The sequence below is a fragment of the Sarcophilus harrisii genome, chromosome 3 (genome assembly GCF_902635505.1).
Source record: "Sarcophilus harrisii chromosome 3, mSarHar1.11, whole genome shotgun sequence".
Classification (NCBI taxonomy): domain Eukaryota; kingdom Metazoa; phylum Chordata; class Mammalia; order Dasyuromorphia; family Dasyuridae; genus Sarcophilus; species Sarcophilus harrisii.
Window position 1 is genome coordinate 589029532 of NC_045428.1, and position 22677 is coordinate 589052208.

At 53.6% G+C, this 22677-nt stretch overlaps 1 protein-coding gene across 5 annotated transcripts; it reads right to left on the reverse strand.

Moving 5' to 3' along the window:
- Positions 1-291: 291 nt before the first annotated feature.
- Positions 292-21481, reverse strand: GRAMD1A (GRAM domain containing 1A). 5 transcript variants are annotated; one of them, XM_031963812.1, is made up of 21 exons: positions 21263-21280; positions 9068-9132; positions 8374-8599; positions 8191-8211; positions 7693-7777; positions 7241-7344; positions 7058-7153; positions 5919-5999; positions 5635-5750; positions 5325-5478; positions 4690-4885; positions 4465-4608; positions 4068-4186; positions 3775-3917; positions 3123-3226; positions 2442-2615; positions 1878-1965; positions 1620-1631; positions 1306-1413; positions 1083-1203; positions 292-999 (listed from the first exon to the last, which is right to left on the reverse strand). In XM_031963812.1, exons 2-21 carry the CDS (start codon positions 9100-9102, stop codon positions 907-909), a joined length of 2220 nt encoding a protein of 739 aa, XP_031819672.1. In that variant the 5' UTR covers positions 9103-9132; positions 21263-21280; the 3' UTR covers positions 292-906. The 5 variants fall into 5 exon arrangements, with proteins under 5 accessions (XP_031819672.1, XP_031819674.1, XP_031819675.1 ...); XM_031963814.1 differs by lacking the exon at positions 9068-9132 and having other exon boundaries at positions 21263-21481; XM_031963815.1 differs by lacking the exon at positions 21263-21280 and having other exon boundaries at positions 5325-5421; positions 9068-10251.
- Positions 21482-22677: the final 1196 nt, after the last annotated feature.

Consider the following 22677-nt stretch of genomic DNA (forward strand, 5'->3'; position numbering starts at 1 on the left):
GTGAGGATTATAATGGCTATAAAATCTGCCCCAGTGCTATCGTGAGGCTCAGGCAAGACCGTGGTTGTAAACTTTAAAGTGCTCTACTGAGTATCCCAAAAGTCTCAATGAATTTAAAACCATAAAAGCAGCAGCTTATTCCTGCGGTCGGTTTGGTCGTGGAAGACTGGAAAGAGATTTCCGTGGAGCCGGGACTTATTAGCCACCCCCTCACCCACCCACCACATGTCCCCGTGGCCCGGCCTTCAAATATACAGCGTTCCCTCGGTCGCCTCAAAATCAGCCCACGAGAACATTTCCGACCCTTTATTGGGGCTCCGTTTGCCCCAAATAAATATAATACATTACGCCCCATCTCTGGGGGGAACACTAGACAGTCAGCCTTCCCCTGTCCATAGGACTCCCCACCCTAGGTCTGTCCCCCTTCCAGGGGCAGCTTGACCCTTTCAAAATAAATTACCCGGAGGGAAAAGGGGGGGAAGGAGCTGCAGAGAGGGCCCTTGCAACCAGCTCCAGGATCAACTCAAGTATCATCTGGGAGAGGGAGAGGGGGAGGCAGGCAGCTGTTGGAGGCTGGAGTTCTTGCCCCCATTCCTCCACTGCCCCCAGCGCACCCTCCCAGGTACTAAAGTGCATCGCAGCTCCGCAGTCCAAGGGTCCGGCCATTCTCCCCGACGGGGCGAGGGGGCGGGCGTGGGACCGTTCTGTTCATAGGGAGGAGTTTCTCGCCGGGATGGGAGATAATGGGGTTACAGGTGCAAAACAGGGGGAGGAGGCGCAGCAGGGGCTGGGAGGGGCCGGGAGGAAGCAGGCATCCAAAGGGTCCAGCACTGGTCCAGCAGTGGCCACTGAGGCTGTCCGTGTGTCCATTCCTCGGGGGTAGTGGGGAGGGCGCGGGAGGGGGTCTCAGGAGAAGGCGTTCTCTCCAAGGGGCTCGGGGTCAAAGGGGGGTTCCGACATCTCGATGCCCTGGTGCAGCTTCTCCAGGGAGAACTTCATCTGCAGGGAAAGCCAAGAGGTCGTGCGTGGGTGGGCGGCAAGGAAGGGGCCGAGGACCGGGGGAGGGTCGGGAGGGGGCCCACCTCATCCAGCAGCTCCACCGAGGCCCGCAGGATCTGCCGCCACTTGTGCACCTCCACGCTGTGGAACTGCTTCTGCAGGGCCAAGATCTCGGCCCACTCGGCGGCCGTCTGGGGGAACTTCCTGGGGGGAGAGTCGGGTCTGAGGCCAGGAGGGAGGGGCCGCGGCCGCTCCCGGGCTGCCCCCTCCCCCCTCCCCGCCTCCAGTCCCAGCCCCTGCACTTACTCCTTGCCCAGAGCCAGGCTGTGCCAGGCCTCAAAAGTGTGGGCCGTGCGCTCCAGGGACCAGAGCCGGTAGAAGAGGAGGGCGTTCAGGGCCACCAGGATGACCAGGCTGTGGGGGCAGAGAGACCTGGGTCAGGGCCTGGGGCAGCAGGGGAGGGCGGGCCGGGCGGAGGGGCGGGGCCGGGCCCAGGGGACAGAGGGGCGGAGCCAGTCAGGGAGGAGGGGCGGGGCAGGGCCCAGGGGAGGAGCCAGTCAGGGTGGAGGGGCGGGGCCGGGCCCAGGGCGGGGTGGGGCGGAGGGGAGCCAATACCCTACCTTACACAGATCCTAGGGAAGCAAGGGGGAGCAAGACAAGAAAGGGTGAGAGCCGGGCCCCCCACAGCGTCCCAACCCACGCTTAGCCCGGAGCAGCCTCTGAGTCCGGCTACCCCGCCCCCATCTCACGGTCACACGGGAGGGGGGCGCAGCCTCGGCCTCCGCTGCAGAGTCCGCCCCTGCGTGGCACACGTGACACCCACGTGACACCCACGTGGCACACGTGCACACTCACACCCTCCCCACCCTCCCGCTCACACGATGCTGATGATGAGCAGGATCCCAGGGATGCCGGACCCGGGGCTCTGGTCCAGGGCCGGCTCCGAGAGTCGAGAAGTGATGGAGCCTGGGGGGAGAAAGGTGGACGTAAGGGGGAGGGGGGCCGGTGCCCGCCCAGGACCCTCAGGGAAAGCCGCGGATCGGCCCGCGGGGAGAGGCCCCGGCGCGGAGCCCGGAGGTCCCACAGGATGGGGAGGGGGAGAAGCCCCCCCCCCAACACCAGCCCTCTGCGTCCCCGAGCCCTTCCTGCCCCATCCTCTCCCTCGGCCTTCCCCCAGGAGGCCTTCAGACGCTTCTTCCCACCGATCCCGTCCAGGAGCTGCCTTCAGCGCAAGGCTCCCCGCCCTCTCCCCGGGGAAGCCTCCCTGGGCTTCTCCTCCTTCTGCCTCCAGGACGGCCCTTGATACGAGCAGTCCCTTTGGAGAACAGACATAGCCTGTCTGCTGCCCTCGAAGAGGGGCTCTAGGGGACAAGGGCCCGCTCTTTTCCCCTTTGTTTCCCCACCCCATCGGGGAGCCCCCCACAGCCTCCCTTGCCCGGTACCTGAAGGGTGCAGGCCCCCCCGGGGACATGTGTCGGGGTCAGCGTGAGCGGGGGCCTCCCCGTGGTTCCTCCAGCTCAGAGGCCTCTTGCGCCGTCTCAGGCCCGACAGCAGCCCCCGGGCCTCCTTCCCACCCTCTTCCAGGGACAGTTTCTCTGCTTTGGAGAGCTCTCTCTCTGGGCAGGAAGCGAAAAACTGAGTCAACCTGGAGAACTGGGCCTTCCCACTCCCAGTCCCGGGGCTCCCTTTGGGGGAGGCACAGCGGGGTCACACGGAGTCGGTAGGCCACTGTCCCCAGAGGACCTCCACATTCCCCCCCTCTCCTGCACCCCCTGGGGCCTTCTTCTTCGGTGTCCCATACCCCCCCCCATCTGCTCAAAGAGGGGCCACATCCTCTGGGATTGAGGCACAGAGAGGGAGAACGTGACCGTCCCCTTCCTTCTGGCAGCCGAATGGCTGACTGGGCCCAGCTGGCGCCTCCCTCTCGCCTCAGCCAAACTAAGGGGGAGAGAGGGGCTTTACAAGTTTTGCCCCTTGGGGCGGGGGCAGCCGTGTGCAGCCCCCAGAGATGAGACGTGCTCCAGGCTGGGGCGCTCTAGAACCCGGCGAGGCAGAGGGTGGGCTGTGCAAGCCCGTTAGACCGTCCCCCTCCCCATGCCCTCCACCCCCCTGCCTCAGCTTACCCAAGTGGTGGAAATAATCCTCGATGCCGCTCCAGGAGTTCTTCTCGATAAGGGATTTTACCAGACTCCAGGGCTGCTTCCGGTAACGGATCTCGGATGAGACGCTGAATGGGGGAGAGTAGCGGGGTGAGAGGGCAAACGGTAGTAAGAAGGGGGTCAGGGCTTGTCCTCCTCCCACCTTTTTTCAGGTTCCAATCAAAATCCCCCCCAGGAAGTCCTGCCTGCTTCTGAGATCATGGCTGTAGAAGGGACCTCCTGGGAGCAGCTGGGAGGGACATCCTACAAATCAGACCAGGGACCCGGGGGAGGCTCAGGGAGTTGAGACTCATGGCTGCCCTGCTCTCCCCATCCCCAGCTGGGCTGGGAGGCTGTGTGAGGGTTCTTGTGGGCCCTACCCCTTTGCCCATCTTCCCTTTCCTGGGCATCGGATCCCTGGTCCTCCTTGTTCAGGGCGGGGAGCCTCTAAGCGCAGGCCGAGGCCCCTCCTCACAATGGGGGCTCCCATCCCGCCCTCCTCATCGGCCCTGCCCCCGGGGACACCCAGGGCAGAAGGAGGCCGTCTCTGGGAATCTCAGGGAGTCCAGCTGACAGCGGGTAAACGAGGTCCGGGATGGGGCCGGGGAGGAGCCTGAGCTCAGGTCTCTGTGCTTACCGGAGGCGGGTCTTGTTCCTGGCTAGGCTCAGGATGCAGTATCGATGAGCTGTGTAGAAATAGTCTTGATAGGGAATGCCCTGAGTGAGGACCTCGGAATCCACCACGCAGCCCCCACCCTGAGGGCTCCGGCGGAACAGCGTCTGGCAAGGGGAGGCAAGAGAAGAAGGGGTCAGGAGGGCCCTCTCCAGCCTGAGGCCCCTCAGAGCATCCCCCTTTCTCCCCAGGTCCCTCTAATCCTGGTTCTTCCTCCTCCTCCTCCTCCCCACTCCCAGGGCCCCTTCCTCCCTCACCTGGGTCTCCACCACCGTCGCGCTCTTGGGGCCCAGGGGGTTGCTGATGGGGATGGTATAGGACAGGACACGGCTCTGATGACATTTACTCTCCCCACTCCATGGGGTGAATGTCACATCTGTCATGGAGGAGAAGGAGTGAGGGGCGGCCTGGACTCCCCTGACAGCCTCCCCCCGCCCCCTCCTCCAGGAAGCCTTGTGAAGGTAAGGGTGCCTCGCTGGGGTGACGTGCAGCCACGGTCCCCAGGGGAGCCCTTGGGACAGGAGAGAAGAACAGGCAGAAGGAGGAAGGGGCTCCCAGCATCGTCCTCGGGATCCCCCAGTTCTCCCAAAGTGGAATCCCTGCCCCCGCCCCCCCACTGTTTACCCCAGGCCCTGCCCCATCCCCGGCTCTGACCCGTGAACTTCCGCTGCTGGAGGAAGCCCTGCAGGAAGGGGGAGTCGGAGAACAGCATCTGCTGCAAGCGCTCGGCCCCCATGTGGAACACGCAGTTGATGAGCAGGCGGCCCGAGAGGTCCGGGAGGAAAGAGGTCAGGTCAGCTGCAGGAGGGGAAGGGCAGGCATTGGCTTGGGCCACGGGCCCCGGGGGAGGCTGGGGAAGGGCCGGCCTTCCTGCCTTACCTTCCTCCGTGGCCGAGGAGGAGGAGTTACTTGTGTCCGTCAACATCTCTTCACTGGGCAGCAGGTCCAAAGGGGTCAGGGGGGCCGGGCCATCAGGGGGCATCTCAGGGGGCGGGGGCTCGGTCACTGGTGTGACCGTCTGACTGGAGGAAGCGTCCGGCTGACTGTCCGTCTGCCTTTCTTTATCCTCCTCCCCCTAAGGAAACAGGGAGTGGATTCGAGTCCTTGCTGACCCTCCCCTCCATCCCCTCTCAGGCCCGAGGGAGAGACGCCGGGTCTACAGCAAGGGCTGAGAAATGAGCGCAGGATGGAGCCAATGAGCGCAGGATGGAGCCAGAAGGCCTTGGAATCACCTAGAGCAGTGAGGGAATGCAAGTCCGGGCCCACAGGGGCCGCCTGCGCTCTTTGGCTCCCACTGCCCTCCTCCCATGGCCCTTGGCTGGGAACCCCAGCCCCTCCCTTAGCTTAACGTGCTAAACGTCCATTAGAACGCAGAGCTCAAGGGCCGGATGAGCCGCGGTGATGCTCCCAGACAAATCCTCCCGGTCAGTAAAGCAGAGACAGGCCGAGCCTGGAGCCCTGGCCCCCCATCCCGCCCGCCCGTCTGTCTGTCTGTTCTCTTCAGCTGGACTCACCACGTTGTCCCCGTCGCTGCTGGCCTGGGAGGGGCACGGCGTTAGCTGGGTCCTCCGGGACGCCGTGGGGCTGGGCTCGCGGCTGAGGTCTGGAGACCTATGGGGCAGGGTCATATCACTCAAGGCAATCACATCCCCCACCTCCTTGTGGCCCCTGTCAAGAAGAGAGAGGGAGGATCAGTCCGCGCCAGCCCCATGGTCCCCAAGGCCTGGGGGGCTGCCCCTCCCCACTCTGGTCCCCAAGGCCTAGGGGCTGCCCCTCCCACTCTGGTCCCCAAGGCCTGGGGGGCTGTCCCTCCCCACTCCTTACCCCAAGCCATTCAGCTGCTGCAGAGGGCAGACGTAGTCTTCGTCCTCACTGGTGAGACCAAGCTCGGACCCATAGCACTGATGCACCAGGTGCCACAGCTCCCGGGGTGACAGAGTCTGAGGTGACCGGCAGCTGGGTGAGGGGACGGGGAGGGAGGGGCAGCAAGCCCCCCCACTGCTTCCCACCTCCCCCCACAGCTTCCCTGGTCCCTTCCCATCCCATTCCCCCGGCCTCCATGAGAGGGAGCCCTGGCTCTCCCCGGCATCTCCCCGACCAGCCGGTACCTTGTCCAGCAGGGCATTCTGCCAAAGGCGGAAGATGAGCAGGAAACAGCGGTCTCGGGCTCCAAAGGAGGTGAAGAAATGCTGGGGGAGGTTGAGCAAGGAATGGTGTGAAAGAAAGAGTGGGGGTGAAACAGACTTCCGTCCCACCTCCCTGCGCTCCCATCTCCCCCGCTCAGTCCTTCTCTTCCTCTATTTATGGCTCTCCTGCCCCCAGCCTCCAACGTCCTTGTCAGCCTGTGGACATTTCCTGCTTCCCCTGTGACCCTTCTGCCCCAGCCTCTCCTCCCAGTCCTCTCCCTCCCGTTGCATCCTTCCTCTCCACCGGCTCCCACTCATGCCCATCATTGCCTAGCTCCTTCCCTAACTTTCCCCAATCCCATTCTCCCTAAAACCTTCCTACTTCCTACATACCCTTCCTTCTACTTCCCACTGCCACCCAATGCCATTTCCCCCCCCTCCCATGCCCTCCCCCCAACATCCACCCAAATCCACACCTTCATGCTCTCTTGCCTGGACTACCCACTTCTCTTCTACATTGGTTCCCCCCCCCCCCGTCAACAATGAGTCTCCAGAGTTGCCAAAGTGACTTTGTCTGTGTCACCCCCGAACTCATGAACCACCTGTGACTCCCTGCTGTTCCCAGAGTCCTCCAGGCCATTCCTATGTTCTCCTTGTGACTCCCTACGACTCCCTACTATTCCCAGAGTCCTCCAGGCCATTCCTATATTCTCCTTGCTCCCTACGTGCTAGTATCTGCCCAGATCAGCTTCACTTGCTATTCCATTTTCCATATCCGGGCCTTTGCTGTGGCTGACCCCCCACATCTATATCTCACTCTTCTCATCCCCCTCTTAGGATCCTTCATTTCTTGCTTCAAGACTCAACTTCCCCCCCGTTTTATGGGAAGCCCTCATGGATCCTCCCAGCTACTCCTGCCTCCTTCTCCAGGTCTATCTGTTGTATGGTTAGTTATTGAGGGGGAGTCCTCCCTATTTCTGCCCGAGTTCCTTGAGGGCAGTAAAGATTTGGGCCTCTTCTTCCTGTTTCCCAGGGCCTGGCACTGTGCACGACATACCGACAGACACTCAATGACTCCCCCCAAAACCCCGCTCCCTAACGCCGCTTCCTCCGCTGCCTACTTTCTCGCTCTCGGTGCAGATCTGGATGGCATTGGGAATCAGTTTGGCCGTTTTCTCCTTCTTCAGACATGTGACTTCCTTCAGCTGGATTGAGATCTGGGAGAGCCAAGGGGGAAGATGTGGGAGGGGTCTTTATCTCAACATCCCCCACCAGCCCAGCCTCAGGCCAGGCCCAGGGCTCACCGTGGTTTCCCAACGGAAGATATTGCTGTAGAAACAGATCCAATTTTCAGAGAGGTAGAGGCGGCCTTGGAGAAGGATGTCCCTCTGCAGGGCACAGGAGTAATCTGAGAGCAGAATGGACAAGCGGCAGCTTAGTAACCTGAGCCCGGGAACCAGGAAGGGAAAGGCCAGGAGTGAGGAGGGCAGCAGGCTGGCAGGGAGACGGGGCCAAGGAAGGGGAGGGATGGCAGAGACAGGGCCAAGGATGGGGGGGGGGGCTGGCAGGGAGACAGGGCCGAGGATGAGACGGGGGGGCTGGCAGGGAGACAGGGCTGAGGACGGGGGGGGGCTGGCAGGGAGACGGGGCCGAGGAAGGGGAGGGGCTGGCAGGGAGAGCTGGACAGCAGTGAAAACCAGGCAGGCCTGGGGTGTTTAGGGCAAAGAGGTTTGGAGGTCCCCCTCCCTGCTCTTACCCACGATGAGCCGCTCAGCCTCGGGAAGTTTACTGAAGAGTTTTCTGAAGTCCTCATTCCGCTGTTTATAAGTAGGACTCAACATCTGTCAGAGAAAAGGGACACTAGAGCTTGCCTGGGGCTTGGTTTGCCTTCCCTAAGTTCTCCTGAGTCTCCTAAGGCCCAATAGGATAAATCACTCAACAAGCCTTCATTAAGCAACTACCATATGCCAGGTACCAAGCTAGATGCTGAGGATCCAAGTAAAGAACGAGCGGATCCCCAACTGCTTGTGCCCCATCCCCAACTGCTTGTACCCCATTCAGCCCCATCTCAGGCTTCCGCTCCAGCCCAGTCCCAGCCCCGTGTCCCCCTTTGTCTCTCATCTCCCCCTTCCCTTCTTCCTTATCCCTCCGTTTTCTGACCAGATGATCATCCACGTTCTCATACTTTCTACAGAGGAAAGCATCCCAAAGGGATGCTTTAATCCTCTTCACCCATATTTCCAGAGATACTTACACTGTACCAGCTCTGCATTTTCTGTAAGAAAAAAAGAGAAAAGACAAAACAGAGGTCACTCTGTCCTTCTCCCTTTCCTCTGCCTCTCCATACCCTCTCGTGTTCACCAGCCCCTCCCCTGTCCGCTCGCCCTCTGGCCTTCTCTCCCATCACCCACCACGCACACCCTGGCCCTGCTCAGACCTTGCTGTTTCTGATGAAGTTTCTGCTACTGAGCGACTGGGTTCCGGGGCTGCTTGCCCCTCCGCCTTTCTCCGAGGAGCTGTCGGAGCCCTTCTCTGACCCCTTCTCCACCATGGCTCCAGTGTCCTGCTCTGCAGGGGGGGATCGGTTCGGGGGCAGCAGCAGCAACCGCTTCCGGAGGGAAGGGGAGCTGCTGGGGGTGCTCCGGGCGGAGTGGGGGGCCGTGCTGAGGAAAAAATGGGAAAATCAGATCGAGGCTCTTTCCTATCCTAAACCCCAGTTAAAGTACCCCACTCTGCAACCTGGGATCCAGGATGTGGTCCTGAGTGCCGAAGAAACGAGAAATAATCTATGACCCTGTTCCTTTTTATAAAACAGTCTTTATAAGACTTTGCAAAAGATCTTCCTTCAGGACAGCACTGGGGAGGGATGGGACAGCATGTCCTTTTACAAACGAACTTATTGAGGCCAGAAAAGAGCAACTTGCCAACATCACACTGGTCAGTAGCCAGCTGGTGGCGAGTCTGGCGCTTTAGATTGCCATGGCTCCTCTCCATTGGGCCACACTGCCTCGGCACAGCCTGCACTCCCTTACCTCCCCCCGTACCCCTGGTCCCTTTTCTCTCTCCCCTCTCTCCCTCAGCACCTAGGCAGTAACATCTCCTTTCTGTATCTGCTCTCACTTGGTTCTTACCAGTATTTAACATGGTCATCTGGTGCCTGGTCCATGGCTCCTCCATCAAACTCTAAAATCTGGGACTCCAGAGAGCGAGAGCCATCACTTACATTGGGAATCAGGGGAAAGGGGCCTAGTGGGGGCTCTGAACTACTTCCTGCATCATCCCAGACAAAGTATTCTATCCCTGTTACGGCTACACACAGACACTCTGCCGTGGCGTCCAACTCTTCCACTTCTACTATAATGAACTCTGAAGTTATTTCTTATCTTTTTCTCAGTTTCATTCTTCATCCTCCCCATGACCTACAAATCACCCCTTGATTTTTTCTCTAGCTTCCATCCCTACATCGTCCACACTTTCCTTCCTTCCCTATCTCAACCCACTTCTCCTACAGTCAAGTGTTCCTTGTCAAGCCTCAACCATGGATCTGCCTCCTTCACTCTTACTCACGTGCAACAGAAGAGAACTGAAGAAGAACCAAAAATTCATGTTACATAATCTCAACCGGGCCCTCGCTGACGCAGGGCAATCCTTGACACACTCTAACTGACTGCTTATCCCAATCATCACAGCAGTTTTTCCAAGCCTTTCCAAATTGTAAGGATGGAAAGGCTCCTCAAGTCTTCCTTGGGGGCTCAAGTCAGCCCCCAGCTGAAGACTGCCTCATACAAAAAAAAAAAAAAATGGGGTCATTTATGGAAAACTTCCTCTTCCCTCCTCCTCCTCATCTCACATCACTCAGCCATTTTCCTCCACTCTCTCTCCCTTCGACTCTGGCCTCGCTTGAAGATTGGCCCTCCTTCTTGCCAAAACAAACCACTCAACAGGCATAAGTCATCCCATTCCATCCTGTCATCTCTGGCAGATATCACCCCACTCATTAATCTTCAGTCTCTCCCTGTCTTGTGACTGTTTCGCTGTCACTGACAAACATGCCCATGTCTCCCCATCCTCAAAAAAAACCATTTGAGCCATGTATCCCTGCTAACTATTAGACCACATCACTCCTTCCTTTCATGGTTAAACTCCCAGAGTAAGTAAATTATAATAAAATATATCATTTGTCCTCTGCCAGAAACATGCTGAATTTAACATGCAAAGAGACAAAAATCAGGGGGGATGGTCCCTGGGGGAATTTGAGTTTTGTTTGTTGAGTTTTTCTGGTCTTACTGTTTAGTGGGAGGAAGAGGGGGAAGGACATATTTAAATTATTAAATTTAAAATTAAATTAATTAAATTAAAATTTTAAATTAAATTAAAATATTAAAATTCATGTAAATAACTAAATACTTTTAAAAAACAACCAAAACAAAACATCTCCAATCAGTACTTCCTCCTCTCTTACTAGTTTCTAAACCTTCTTCAGTCTGGACTCTGACCCCATCATTCAATTGAAAATATTTAAATATTCTCCCAAAGTTACCAATGATCTCAATTCTTATCACTCTCAACCTCCTTTCAACGGGGTTGATTACTCACTTCTCCTGGAGACTTTTTCCTCTACTTTTTCATGATATTACTCTCTCCTGGGTCTCTTCCCCTCCTCCCCCCGAATCATTCCTTCTTGTTTTCCTTTGATGGATCTCCTTACAAGTTGCACTCCCACTTGGACTCTCCCCTTAGCACTCTTCTTCTTCAATCCTATCTTGACCAGTATTTTCATCAACTCTCATGGGTTTAATTATCATCTCCAGGGTGATGACTTTCAGAACTACTTACCTAGCACTAAGATTTCTCTTGAACTCCGATCTCACATATCCAACTGCTTAGTGGACAAATGGATAGCCCATCTGAAACTAAACATGTTCTAAATAACTCATTCCCTTTTCCACGAAACCTTTGTCCTTCCCAACTTCTTTATTATTGTTGATAATACCACTAGCTTCTTAGTGACTTTAGTGATTTAAATGCTCACTTATGTTTCTCCCCTACATCCAATCCCTTGCCAAGGCTTGGCAATTCTGCCTTTATATCTCTCCTTCAACACCATGACAGTATATCTGAATTACTGAAATGGTCCAGTGGTTGGTCTTCCCACCACTAAAAGCTCAGCCTCTACTCAGCTGTCAAACTGATCTTTCTAAAGCACAGATTGGGCCAGCTCACTTCCCCATTCAATCAATTTCTCTGACTCCCGATCACCTCCCAGATCAAATGCAAAATCCAATAGCTTTTTCTCCATCCTCCTCTTTCTGGACACCGAACATTTTTTGGCTACCCTTTTCTTCTAGATATTAATGACACTGTCACCTGCTGAGTCTCCTTTACTAGTGGAGGATCCCATTGTCTTTCCAGGGATTCACATTCACACAAGCTGAGACTCATCATGGACTTTTCACTCCCTCTCAATCCCCATATCCAAAGAGTCACTATCTTCTGTTTATCTGACTAAACAATCTCCTCTCCATTCACACAACCACCCCCCTATTCAAGCTATCATTGAACCGTGATTGGTCTACTGCAGTCATTTCTTAAGTGGTCCCCCTGCCTCCATTCTTTCCACTTGGGACAATCCGGCCTCCACACAACTGCCAAATTGATATTTCATTGCTCAAGAACTTTAAGTGGCTCCCTATTGCTTCTGGGGAGAAAAAATAGACTCCTATTTGACATGTCACAATATAACCAAATTAAACTCAAATTTATTTCACAGTTGAGTCAGACTTCTCCATGCGCCATTCCCTGAACATGAGCTTCCATTTGCCATCTCCTGCATATGCTGTCTTCCATGTTTGGAATGGCCTTTTTTTTTTTTTTTTTTTTTTTTTTAAACCTTAAACCTCTGCTTCTTGGAACACTTGGTTCCCTATAAGGTTTCCCTCAAGTGTCATTTCCTAAGAGGTCTTTTCTGATCCCCTTAATTGAGAGCCCTCCAAGCTATCATTTCATGTTTGTTTTGCATATATTCTATATTTAATGAAATTCATGTGGCTTCTTCAATAAAACATAAGGCCCTGAGAGAAAGGACTGTTTCATTTTTGGCTTTTTGTAAATGTCTAACACACTAAATGCTTGTTGAATTGAGTGTAAATTAAAAATGCTGAAGGGTGCCAGAACTTAAGTAAAAGGCAATGACCAATATTTCCATGGGTTTTGGTCTCTCCTTCCCTCTCTCACTATCTCAAGTCTCTCCATGTGCATCTCTAGGCAAAGAAGTAGGAGACTATGGGGGTGTGAGGTGTATGCTGCCAGATATGGTCTCTGTGTCCACTGGTTTGGCTTCCCTGTTACCTCTTGTTCTACAGAAGGAGTCTATGGGAGTCTGTTGCAGAGTGATTAATGAAAAAACATCAATACAACATTTTTTTTTAAGTCAGCAGAGGAGCAGGAAATAAAAGGACTGGATTAGCAGGTCTATAAGGGTTCCCCTGGAACAATCTCAGAATTAGAGCAAGTCTCTTCCTTCTGAACCGGATTGCTCTTTTGTAAAATAAAGCCAGACTAGATGGCCTCTGAGGCTCCTTCTGGCTCCAGAGCTAGGGTGCTTGGTGCTCCCTCATGGGCCTCCCATCTCGTGCCATTCTACTCTGTTTTAAGCTAGGATGGGAGAAATTTGAACTTTCCACTGCAATTCTTTCTGAAGTGGTGCAACATAAAGGGAGACAGAGGAGAAATAAAGAGAAGAGAGAAAAAGAGGGAGGAGGGGAGAAGAAAGGAAAGGAAGGGAAAGGAGAGGGGGGGAAAGAGAAAGGGAAAAGAGGGGAGGATTGTTCGGGATCATTTAATCACTTTAGAACTAAAAAAGATAATTCATAGAATCTCAACAATTCCAGGAAACCTTCTCTTTATTCTATCTAATATAGTATGTAGTAGAGCCTTAACAAATGTTGACTAATTGACTGATTTTTATGGTTTTCTTTGGTCTAGTATAAATGGTCAAAGGACAAAGTCTTTTCTCTGTAACAATTTACACATTATCTTTTGGTTTTATTCATTTGTATCTACTCTTAATAAAACTGCTTTTGTAAGAAACTGTTATTCTGGCTCAAGTAACTCAGAAGGAGAAAGAAAATAGATGGATGAATGGACAGACAGATGGAAATGAATAGGTAGGTGGACAGATGGATAGATGGATAGGCAGATGATTGGGGTAGATGGACAGACAGGCAGATAGAGGGATAGACAGATGGGTGGAAAGGTGGGGTCAATAGGCAGATGAATAGACAGACAGATGGATAGGATGGATGGATAGACAGACATAATTGTGAATGGATAGATAGATGGATAGACAAACATAAATATGGAAGAATAGACAGATGGATGGATGGAAAGATGAGGTGAATAGATGGATCAAAAGACAGATGCATAGACAGACACATGGATAGGGTGGATGGATAGACAAATGGATAAGTAGATAGACATATAGATAGATGGATGGATGGGGCAAGAAGACATAGAGGGATAGATAGATAATTGTGGATGGATAGATAAATATGGATGAATAGACAGATGAATAAACAGATGGATGGATGGAAAGATGTGGTGGATAGATGGATAGGGTGGATGGATGGGTAGACAGACATACAGGTGGACAGATAATTGTAAACAGACAGATGAAGAGACAGATGGACAGGCAGACAAATAAATATGGATGAATATACAGATACACAAATGAATGTCATCTATGGAATCATGAGAACCACATGTTCACCGCTTAGTGACTCCTTGAGTGAATAAGCGGCCCTTTACCTGTGTCTGACTGAATTCTGGCCTGGCTTCGTTCGGTGGTTGTCAGGAAGGATCCTGAAATTCTTGCATGACCCTGGACAGGTCAGTTAAGCCCAGGACTTATCAAAGCTTGTGCCAGGCTGATGCCCTCTTGTCTCCACTCACCATCCCGGGTCTTCCCTGGCCAAAACACTTCACTAAGGTTGTTGTTCAGTCATGTCCAACCGTACGTGACCCCGTGGACATTGTTTCCTTGGCAGAGATACTGGCCTGACTTATCATTTCCTCCTCAGTGTGTCTCCATTTTACAGCTGCAGATAGGGATCTTTGCCACTCACCCAGGGCCCAGTATGTTTAGGAGGCTAGATATGAACTCAGATCTCCCTGTCTCCAGACTGTATCCCTCCCCATGTACGAGCTGTCTTCCCTCATTAGAAAATAAGCTCCTTAAAGGCAGGGACTTGTTCCTTGTAGCTTCAGTGCTTCCTATGCTGCCTAGCTAATAGTAAATGCTTAATAAATACCTTTAAGTTCACTTGTCCTAGATTTAGCAAGTCTTTTTTGTAGAGCAATACAAATATGTTATCAAGTCATTTCTAATGAAAGGATAGCCCGGAGTCCTGGAGGAAAGCCCTCAGGAGGGAGATGTTATTAGGCTGAGCCTGGGAGGGAGAGGAGCCAGGGGGAGCAGCATTCCAGGTGGGGCAGGGCCAGACTGCAGATCTCACCCCCTCGTGGCAGCATTGGGGTAGATGGGAGAAGGTGGGGCAGGGCCAGAGAGCTGGACTGTGGGGATTTCAGAAATCACAGATAAATCCACAGATCACAGATATTATAGGCTTAAGAGATCATTTGCTTCAACTTTAGAGAAAGAAATGGAGGCTCCCCAGAAAAGGGAAGTCCCAGTGGACGGTTTGGGATTTCAGGATCAGATTTGTGGCCGATTGTGGGGAATTTTCATTTCAGACCACCAGATAGTGAAAACTCCCCTGGGAGGAGCCTCCTTCCCCTTCTCCTTTCTGGATAATCTAATGATCTGATGTCACGACTTACCAAATTCCTCTGCCTGGTATTCAAGGCTCTATCTTAACCTCTCCAGCTTCCTCTCCTCATATTCCCCACCCCCACTCCCCCATAGTAGGGCCCATCCACTGCAGGTCCGCTCCCACCATTCTCTAAGGATGCCCATTTCTGCCTGTAAAAATATTGCCCAGCTAAAGTTCTGACCACTCTCCCCCAGCCCCATCCAGGAACAATTTTTTTTCTTTTTAGTATCTCTTTTCCAATGAGCACACTAGGTGGGGCAGTGAACAAACAGAGCACAGGATGGGGAGCATTCAGTAGATACTTACTTGGGGACATAATATACTTTTTCACTCCATTCATGAATCAATAAGCACTTTATAGGCACTTGTTGAAAGGGAACAGAAAGCCTTTCCACCCAGTTCATGAATGAATGAATAAGCACTTAGTAGGCCCTTGTTGGGGAGGTGGGAGAACAGACTTACCACTCAACTCTTAATTGAATAAATGAATAAGCACTTAGTAAGCACTTGTTTAAAGGGCACAGAAAGCCTTTCCATTTAGTTCATGAATGAAGGATCAAGCTCAAGAACACTCAGTGGCTCCCTAGTGCTGCCAGTAGAAACTATTCTTCAGACTGGCATTCTAGTCCTTCACAAGTTAACTTTCTCCAGCCTTGCTCCCTTTTCTATAATCTCCATCCCTACCTGTGCTGTCTGTCCCCAGGCTTCAGCTCCCCTTAGAAGCCTCAGTCCCTGCTCACTAGGTCTCCGGGCTCTGCACAATCTGTCCAGATCACTGATCTCAGATGGGAATGACTCTCCAAGGGAGGCTGGGGGGGGGGGGGTACCACCTCCTCCAGGGCAGGTGCTGCAGCCTCACAAGCCTGATACATTGTGCTAGGCAATGGTTTGTTTTATTATCACCACAGCTTAGGAAAGCAATTGGCTTGCAGGAGACTTTCTTGTCCTTAGCCCACAGTCACATGAGAACCATCTGAAAGGCCTTAGGGGTTTTAGTCTGGTTAAAAGTCCAGGAAACTTTCTTCAAATACTTTAGATTTAGGACATGGCACATAGATTTAAGGTGTCAGTCATCAAATCCAGTCCTCTCATTTTTCAGAAAAGGAAACTGAGTCCTGGAGAAGTCACACAACTTGACAAGTCCCACAAGTACTAAGGAAGACCTGTCCCTTGGAAAAGGAACCAAGCAAAGGGGGGAATTTGCAGAGGCTGACTGAATTAGAACAGAACTGCACATGTAGTTGTTGCCACTCAATTGCTTCTGACTCCTCCTGACCCATTTGGTGTTTTCTTGGCAAAGATACTGCCAGTGATTTACCATTTCCTTCTCCAGCTCATTTTACAGATATGGAAACTGAGGCAAACAGGGTATAGCTGACTTGCCCAGGCTCACACAGCTAGGAAGTGTCCAAGGTCGGATTTAAACCCATGAAGATGAGTCTTTCTGACTTCAGGCTTGGAGTTTTATCCACTGACCAACTAACCACCCAACATGCAGCTGGCAGTTAACAGATGCTTGATGGATCAGGGAGTCCAGGCCCTGGACTCATGCTCTAGGAGGGGGAAAGAAAGCCTGCTACAGGATAAAAGGTCTTTGAGGGAGATATCTGTGCCTGGTTACAAATCCTTCAATCAGGACCATGGGCTAACCCTCAGTTTCCTAATTTGTTATTTTGTTAGTATATCTCCTCTTTCTTCCTCTGAATCCCACCCTCAAGGATAACTGTACTTGGAGAGAGCTCCTTTCTGAATGCAAGATACCAGGTCAAGCCGAGTCCTTCTCACACTAACCTTCCTGTCTGGTTCCCATCTTTTCTGAGTATGGTACGGATATGAACTACAAAGGGTTCTTTTTCTTCTAGCCCAGTCAGACAATCAGTTCAACCCAACGGACATTTCTTAAGCGCACACACACATATAAGATGAATACATATATGTGGAAGATACGTGTATATATAAGGAAAGGAGAAATGAGAGAGAGCAGAGGGAGAGAGCGAGGAAAAAAAAGAGAGAAAAAGGAGACAGAGTCAGAGATGAAAGAAATAAAAGAGAAAGGAAGAAAGAGAAGGAGAGGAAGAGGAAAAGAGACAAAGATAAAGGGAGAGAAAAGGAGTTACAAAATGATTGGGAGAAGTAGATCACTAATAATTGGGGGCATCAGAAAAAGCCCCATATATAAGGCAATGCCTGAACGCACACAAGGGGCTGGGCACTCCAGAAGGCAGAGGTGATGGAAGAGAACATCCCAGAGAAGGAAGAACAAGTAAATCAGTGTAGCTCAAACAGTGTGGAGGCAGCTGTGCAGGGGGAGGGAAAGGGAAGAGCAATATGAAATAAACCTAAAAAGATGGGCTGGGGCCAGAATCAGAAAGGCAATAGATGTCCGGCAAAAGAATTTGTTATTTATTTAGGGCCATAGGGAGCCAATGGGATTCTTGAGTAAGGAAGGGCCGTGCTTAAGGAATAAGCAGAATATAAAGAATATAAAGCAGAATATAAAGAATAACAACAGGGAAAATGAGAGGTAGGGAGAACACTTGTCCCAGAGAAGTGGCCCTGCTTTGAAAGAGTTCTGGGCAAGTGACTTTACCTTCCTTAGTCCCAGGTTCCTTCTTTGTGAAACAGGATTAAAACTACAAGGCTGTTGCAAGGACAAAGTCAATGCACAGAAATGCTTTTGTAAACCTCCAAGCTGTGTAAACCTAAGCTGTTATCAGGGCAGAAATTCAAACTATTATTTGTTTATTTTGGGCCAGAATTTCTAAATTATTATTTATTTATTTTGGCCTGATCTCTGGGTAATATCAGGGGTGTAATGGTACTGTGAGATAAGGAGACTCCAGTCCGTGCCTTTGAGAGCTGCCGGGACCTTGGGGAAGGGACTAGGCAGAGGCGTTTGTGCCAGGCACTGGGCTAAGATCTAATTAGATCTAAGGCACTCAAATGACTTGAATACAGTCCCTGTATATCCAGCCGCCTACCATGGATGATGGACTCCATCTCCCTTCTTTTCCCTTCCCTTCCCCCAAAGCCAGTCAGTTCCCAACCTCATCAGGTCCACAGCTCTTTTATTGGCTCTCCTGCCTCAAGCCGCTTCTCCTTCCCCATTGGTTCCCACTTGCCTGATGACAAGGTGGTTTCCCTAAATTGCTAGTCTGACCAAGTCACTCCAGCCCACTCCCTTCCTCCAGTGATGGGAACCTAATCTCAGAACCTGAACTGTTCTGTCTCTGTACCTACACCTCTAGAAATTGCTTATTTCTTTTCTTTCCTAAAAAAAACTCAAATCCTAAAACTCAATTCCTAAAATTACCATTTTCTTCTCCAGCTCATCTTACAGATATGGAAACTGAGGCAAACAGGGTATAGCTGACTTGCCCAGGCTCACACAGCTAGGAAGTGTCCAAGGTTGGATTTAAACCCATGAAGATGAGTCTTTCTGACTTCAGGTTTGGAATTTTATCCACTGACCACCTAACCACCCATGCCTTTTATTTACCTCCTCACCCTAGTCCCAGCTCCTCTCCTGTATGTCTTGTGTATGAGGAGGGTGGGGGACGTATTCCATCTCCCCCTCCCCCTAAGCTCCCTGAGGACAGGGGCTGTTTTATTCTGGCCCAGTATCCTCAACAGACTAATAAGGTGCTCAATAAGTGCTGATTGCTTGACATAGAAAGCTTTCTCCAGTTGATACTCAGCTTATGTCTTCAGCACTATTACAAATTATTCCCTTTCATATTCTTTTTAATCTGACCTTCTATGCTGGATCTGATTTGAGACCCGAGTTCAAATCCAACCACACACACTTCCAAAGTGTATAATTCTGGGCAAATCACTTTTTTCCTTACTAGCAAAACTAGGTTAACAAAAGCACCTACCGCTCAAACTTGTTATGCGGGTCAAATAAGATTACATTGATGAAGTGCTCAGAACACAGCAGGCACTAAATCAATGTTTGTTCCCTTCCCTTTACTCTTTCCCCCTTCTCCGAGCTTCTACACTGGCCAGTTCCTGGGCAGGATTGCTTTCCGTACTTAAGAGGATTTTTCTACTCCCCTAACTCCTGCCCCAGAATCCTTAGCTTTCTTTAAACAACACTTCTTACATGAGGTTTTTAGGATTCCTCTCTCACTCAAAACTATCCTGTTTTTATATAATTTATAAAATGATTTTGTGTACTTTGTGTGCATTTGTCTCTCCCTATATGACCGAGGGGAGGCTGCTTTTCGTTGTATGCCCCTGGCAAATACGGTATGGAGATGGTACTTAATTTGTTTATTCCCTACTTCTACCCCTATTTATCCTAAATAACAGTAATGATTGCTGGTTATTATTATTATAAATTCTGGGCACCACAGGATGGGGATCAAGCAGCCCTGGGTGAAGGAATATGGGGTTTGCACTCCCCCAAGGACAAGCAAAAGGGCCGGCCCCCTAAAGTACTGCACTTTGGGGGCCTCTTCCTTCCCTCCCCATCCGCCCCTAATCCCCAAAAACACAGTTGGGCATCCATGGATCACAGTGTTCTACACCAAGACTGAAGCTCATCCGTACAACAAGACTCTGGGCTTCTTGGACTTGGCAATCAAGGCCTCCACAACAGCCTCAGCCTACCTCTCCAGCCTTAAGTCTCACACACACACACACTCTCTGTCTCTCTTTGTCTCTCTTTGTCTCTCTCTCTCTCTGTCTTTCTGTCTCTCTCTGTCTCTGTCTTTTCTCTTCTTGTCTCTCTCTTCTCTCTTCTTTTCTCTCTCTTCTTCTCTCTCTGTTTCTCTCTTCTCTTTCTGTCTCTTTGTCTCTCTTTCTTCTCTTCTTCTCTCTGTTCTTCTTTCTCTGTCTCTTTCTTTTCTCTCTGTCTCTTTCTCTCTTCTCTGTCTCTCTTCTCCCTCTGTCTCTTTTTCTCTCTGTCTCTTCTCTCTCTTTCTGTCTCTTCTCTCTCTTCTTCTCTCTCTCTCTTCTCCCTCTGTCTCTGTCTCTTCTCTCTGTCTCTTCCCTCTCTCTTCTCTTCTCTCTGTCTCTTCTCTCTCTCTTCTCTCTTCTCTGTCTTCTCTTGTCTCTTTGTCTCTGTCTCTCTTTCTTCTTCCTTCTCTTCTCTTCTTCTCTTCTCTTCTCTTTCTCTCCGTTCTTCTCTCCTCTGTCTTGTCTCTCTCTTTCTCTCTCTGTCTCTCTTCTCTTCTCTTCTCTGTCTCTTCTCTTGTCTCTTCTCTCTCCCCTTTCCCTTCTCTCTTCTCTTCTTCTTCTCCTCTTCTCTGTCTCTTCTCTCTTCTCTGTCTCTCTTTCTCTTCTCTCTCTGTCTCTCCTTCTCTCTCTCTCTCTCTGTCTTGTCTCTCTCTCTTTCCTCTCTTTCTCTCTTCTCTGCTCTCTCTGTCTTTCTTTGTCCCTTCTCTCTCTGCTTTCTCTTCTCTCTCTCTCCTTGAACCAACTTTTCCGACGCCTCCCCAAATTCCCAGGTTGGGACCCCCTAAAGGACATCCCTCAAACCTCCAGGCCCTCCATTCCCTGACCTCTGACCTCTGGCCTGCTTGGCAAAAGGGATTTTCCTTTGTCCTCCCTTGGGCCCCTCCAGGGAGCCGGGGGTATCTCTCTCTCCCCCTCAAGGGGAAGCAATCGTGGACTGGGGTCCCGCCCTTTGGGCCTCCTCTGGGGGCCCGAGGGCAATCTCAGCGCAGCAGGGGCAAACCCCCCAGCCCTTATCCCAGGCACTCCTCTCCCCCCGGGGGAAGGGGGAGGCAGCCCCAGGCAGACCAGGGGACAGGGGGCTCCCATGGAGGGGCAAGGGAAATCCCTAGGGGCCCCCTTGGAAAGGGGCAGGTTACAAAGGGATTATGGGAAGGAGGCCCCAGCTGGACCCAGGCTTCCGGACCTCCCCCGCTTCCTGTTCCAGGGCTTGCACAGGCCCCGGTCACAGGTACCTCGGGAGGCTGCGCCCGCCAACTTCCCCAGCTCCGAGGCTGCGGGTCCCGGGCGGTGCTCCTGGCGGGAGGGGGCGTCTGCACGGCCCGAGACGGGCCTCCTCGCCCCCTGCCACCCGTCCGGGTCAAGGACACGGAAGGATGGCCCCCGAGACGGGGCGGCCGCAGCGGCGAGGAGCACCCCTCACCGCCCTCCCCGACCCCTCCCCAGCCCAGGCTTCCCGCAGGGCTGAGGGCGCGGGCCCTTCCCGTAGCCCAAGCCCCCGGCCCCCTCTCCGGCTGCTCCCTCCGACAGCTGCTCCTCCCCCCGGCCCGCTCCCCTCCCCCACGGCTGACAGCAGCCGCGGCCCCCAGCCCCCCACAACCGCCCCTCTCCGCGCTGCCCTCGCCGCCCCCACCCCGGCCCGGCCCCTCCGCCCCGCGCTCAGGCGCGTCTCCCCGGAAAGGCCCTGGGGACCCCCCGGCCTCGCCCGGGCCCCGGCCTCGCGCCACAGGTCCCCGTCTCCGCAGTCCCTCCCAGCAGCCCCGCCCCAGCCCCTTCCACCCCCGCTCCCGGACCCCCCATGCTCCCCATCCTTACTCAAACATAGCACGGGGCGGCCGGGCCGGGCGGGGCTCCTGCGCGCGCGGGGACCGGGGGGCCCGGGCTGGGCGGCACGGGAGGGGGACGGGACGCCCGGGCTGGGAGGGCTCCGAGCCCCGCGGCCCCGGGGAAGGGCAATCGGCGCCCCGCTTCCTCCGCCGCCCGCCCGCCCTCCCGGCAGCACAAAAGGCCGCGGAGCCGGCGGCGGCTACACCCCCCCCCCCCCCCCCCCGCCCCCCCCCCCCCCCCCCCCCCCCCTCCTCTCCGGCCCCATCGGGGAAGGGCCGGGCGCTCTCCGCCGGCCCGGACACCTGGGTCCCGGGGAAAGGGGGGCAGGGCCCGGCCGGAGCGGGGCGCCGGACCGGAAACGGGGGGTGGAGGGAAACTCCGGGGGCAGGAAGGGGGAGGGGAGGCCAGCCCCCGCCCCCGGTCCCTTTCGCGGCAGACGTGCTTTCGTTCTGCGCGTGTGTGCGCGCGCGCGTGTCCCTGTGTGTGTCCCCGGAGGCCCCGCCCCGCCCGCCCCCTGTTTGGCGGGGTCCCCCACCCTTTGCCCTCTCTGGCCCCGGGTCCCTTCCGGGCCGGTGGGTCTCCTTTCCCGGCCGCGGGGGTCCCCCGCCCCCTCCTCTCCCCTCCCGCCCCTCCTTGGGGCCGTCCTTCCGTCTTTTGGGGCCCCTGCCTTGCCTGGCCCCTGTTCTCGGTGTCCCGCCACTCCCCGGGTTCCGTCTTCGGCTCTGCTTCTGCCTCCCTTCGGGGTCTCTTTCCCCGCCTTTCTGTTCTGCCTCCTCTCCCTTTCCTGTCCTCCCCTGGGGTCCATCTTCCTCTCTCTCCTTCTCTCTGTCTGCCCTGCCTCTCCAATGCCCCTGTCTCTGCCTGCCTGTCTCTGTTGTCCTCCCCTTTCTCCTCTGTCTCTGTCTCTCTGCCCTCCTGCCCTGTTCCCCGGTCTTGTTCCCCGTCTCTGTTCCTGCCTGTTCCAGGTCTCTCTCTGTTTGTTTGTCCTGTTGTTTGGTTTGTTCCCTTCTTGTTGTTGTCTTGTAATCCCAAGCTTGGTCTCGTCTTTTGTTCTGTTTCTAAAAGGGGTTTTTGGTTTTCCTTTCCATCCCGGAATCTCTTTGGTTTCATTCCTAAATCCCTTCGGTTGACCGTCCTCTCCACTTTGAGGAATTCAATCTCCCTCTGGGAATCCCTTAATCTCGCCCCAAGGGACCCCAAGGGATTGCCTCGTGGCTCCCCCAGTTGGCCCCCCTGTTCCCCCTGGGTTTCCCCCCAACTGGGGAAACTCCGGGTCCGGGACTCCGGGACCCGGGGCCGGGGTTGGGGGTTGGAAGGGTTCCCTCCGGGAAGGGTTTGGTGATTGGGGCGGGGGGGGCTTGGCGGAGGGGTCCTCTTTTTTCCCGTCCCTGGCTCCCTCTGGT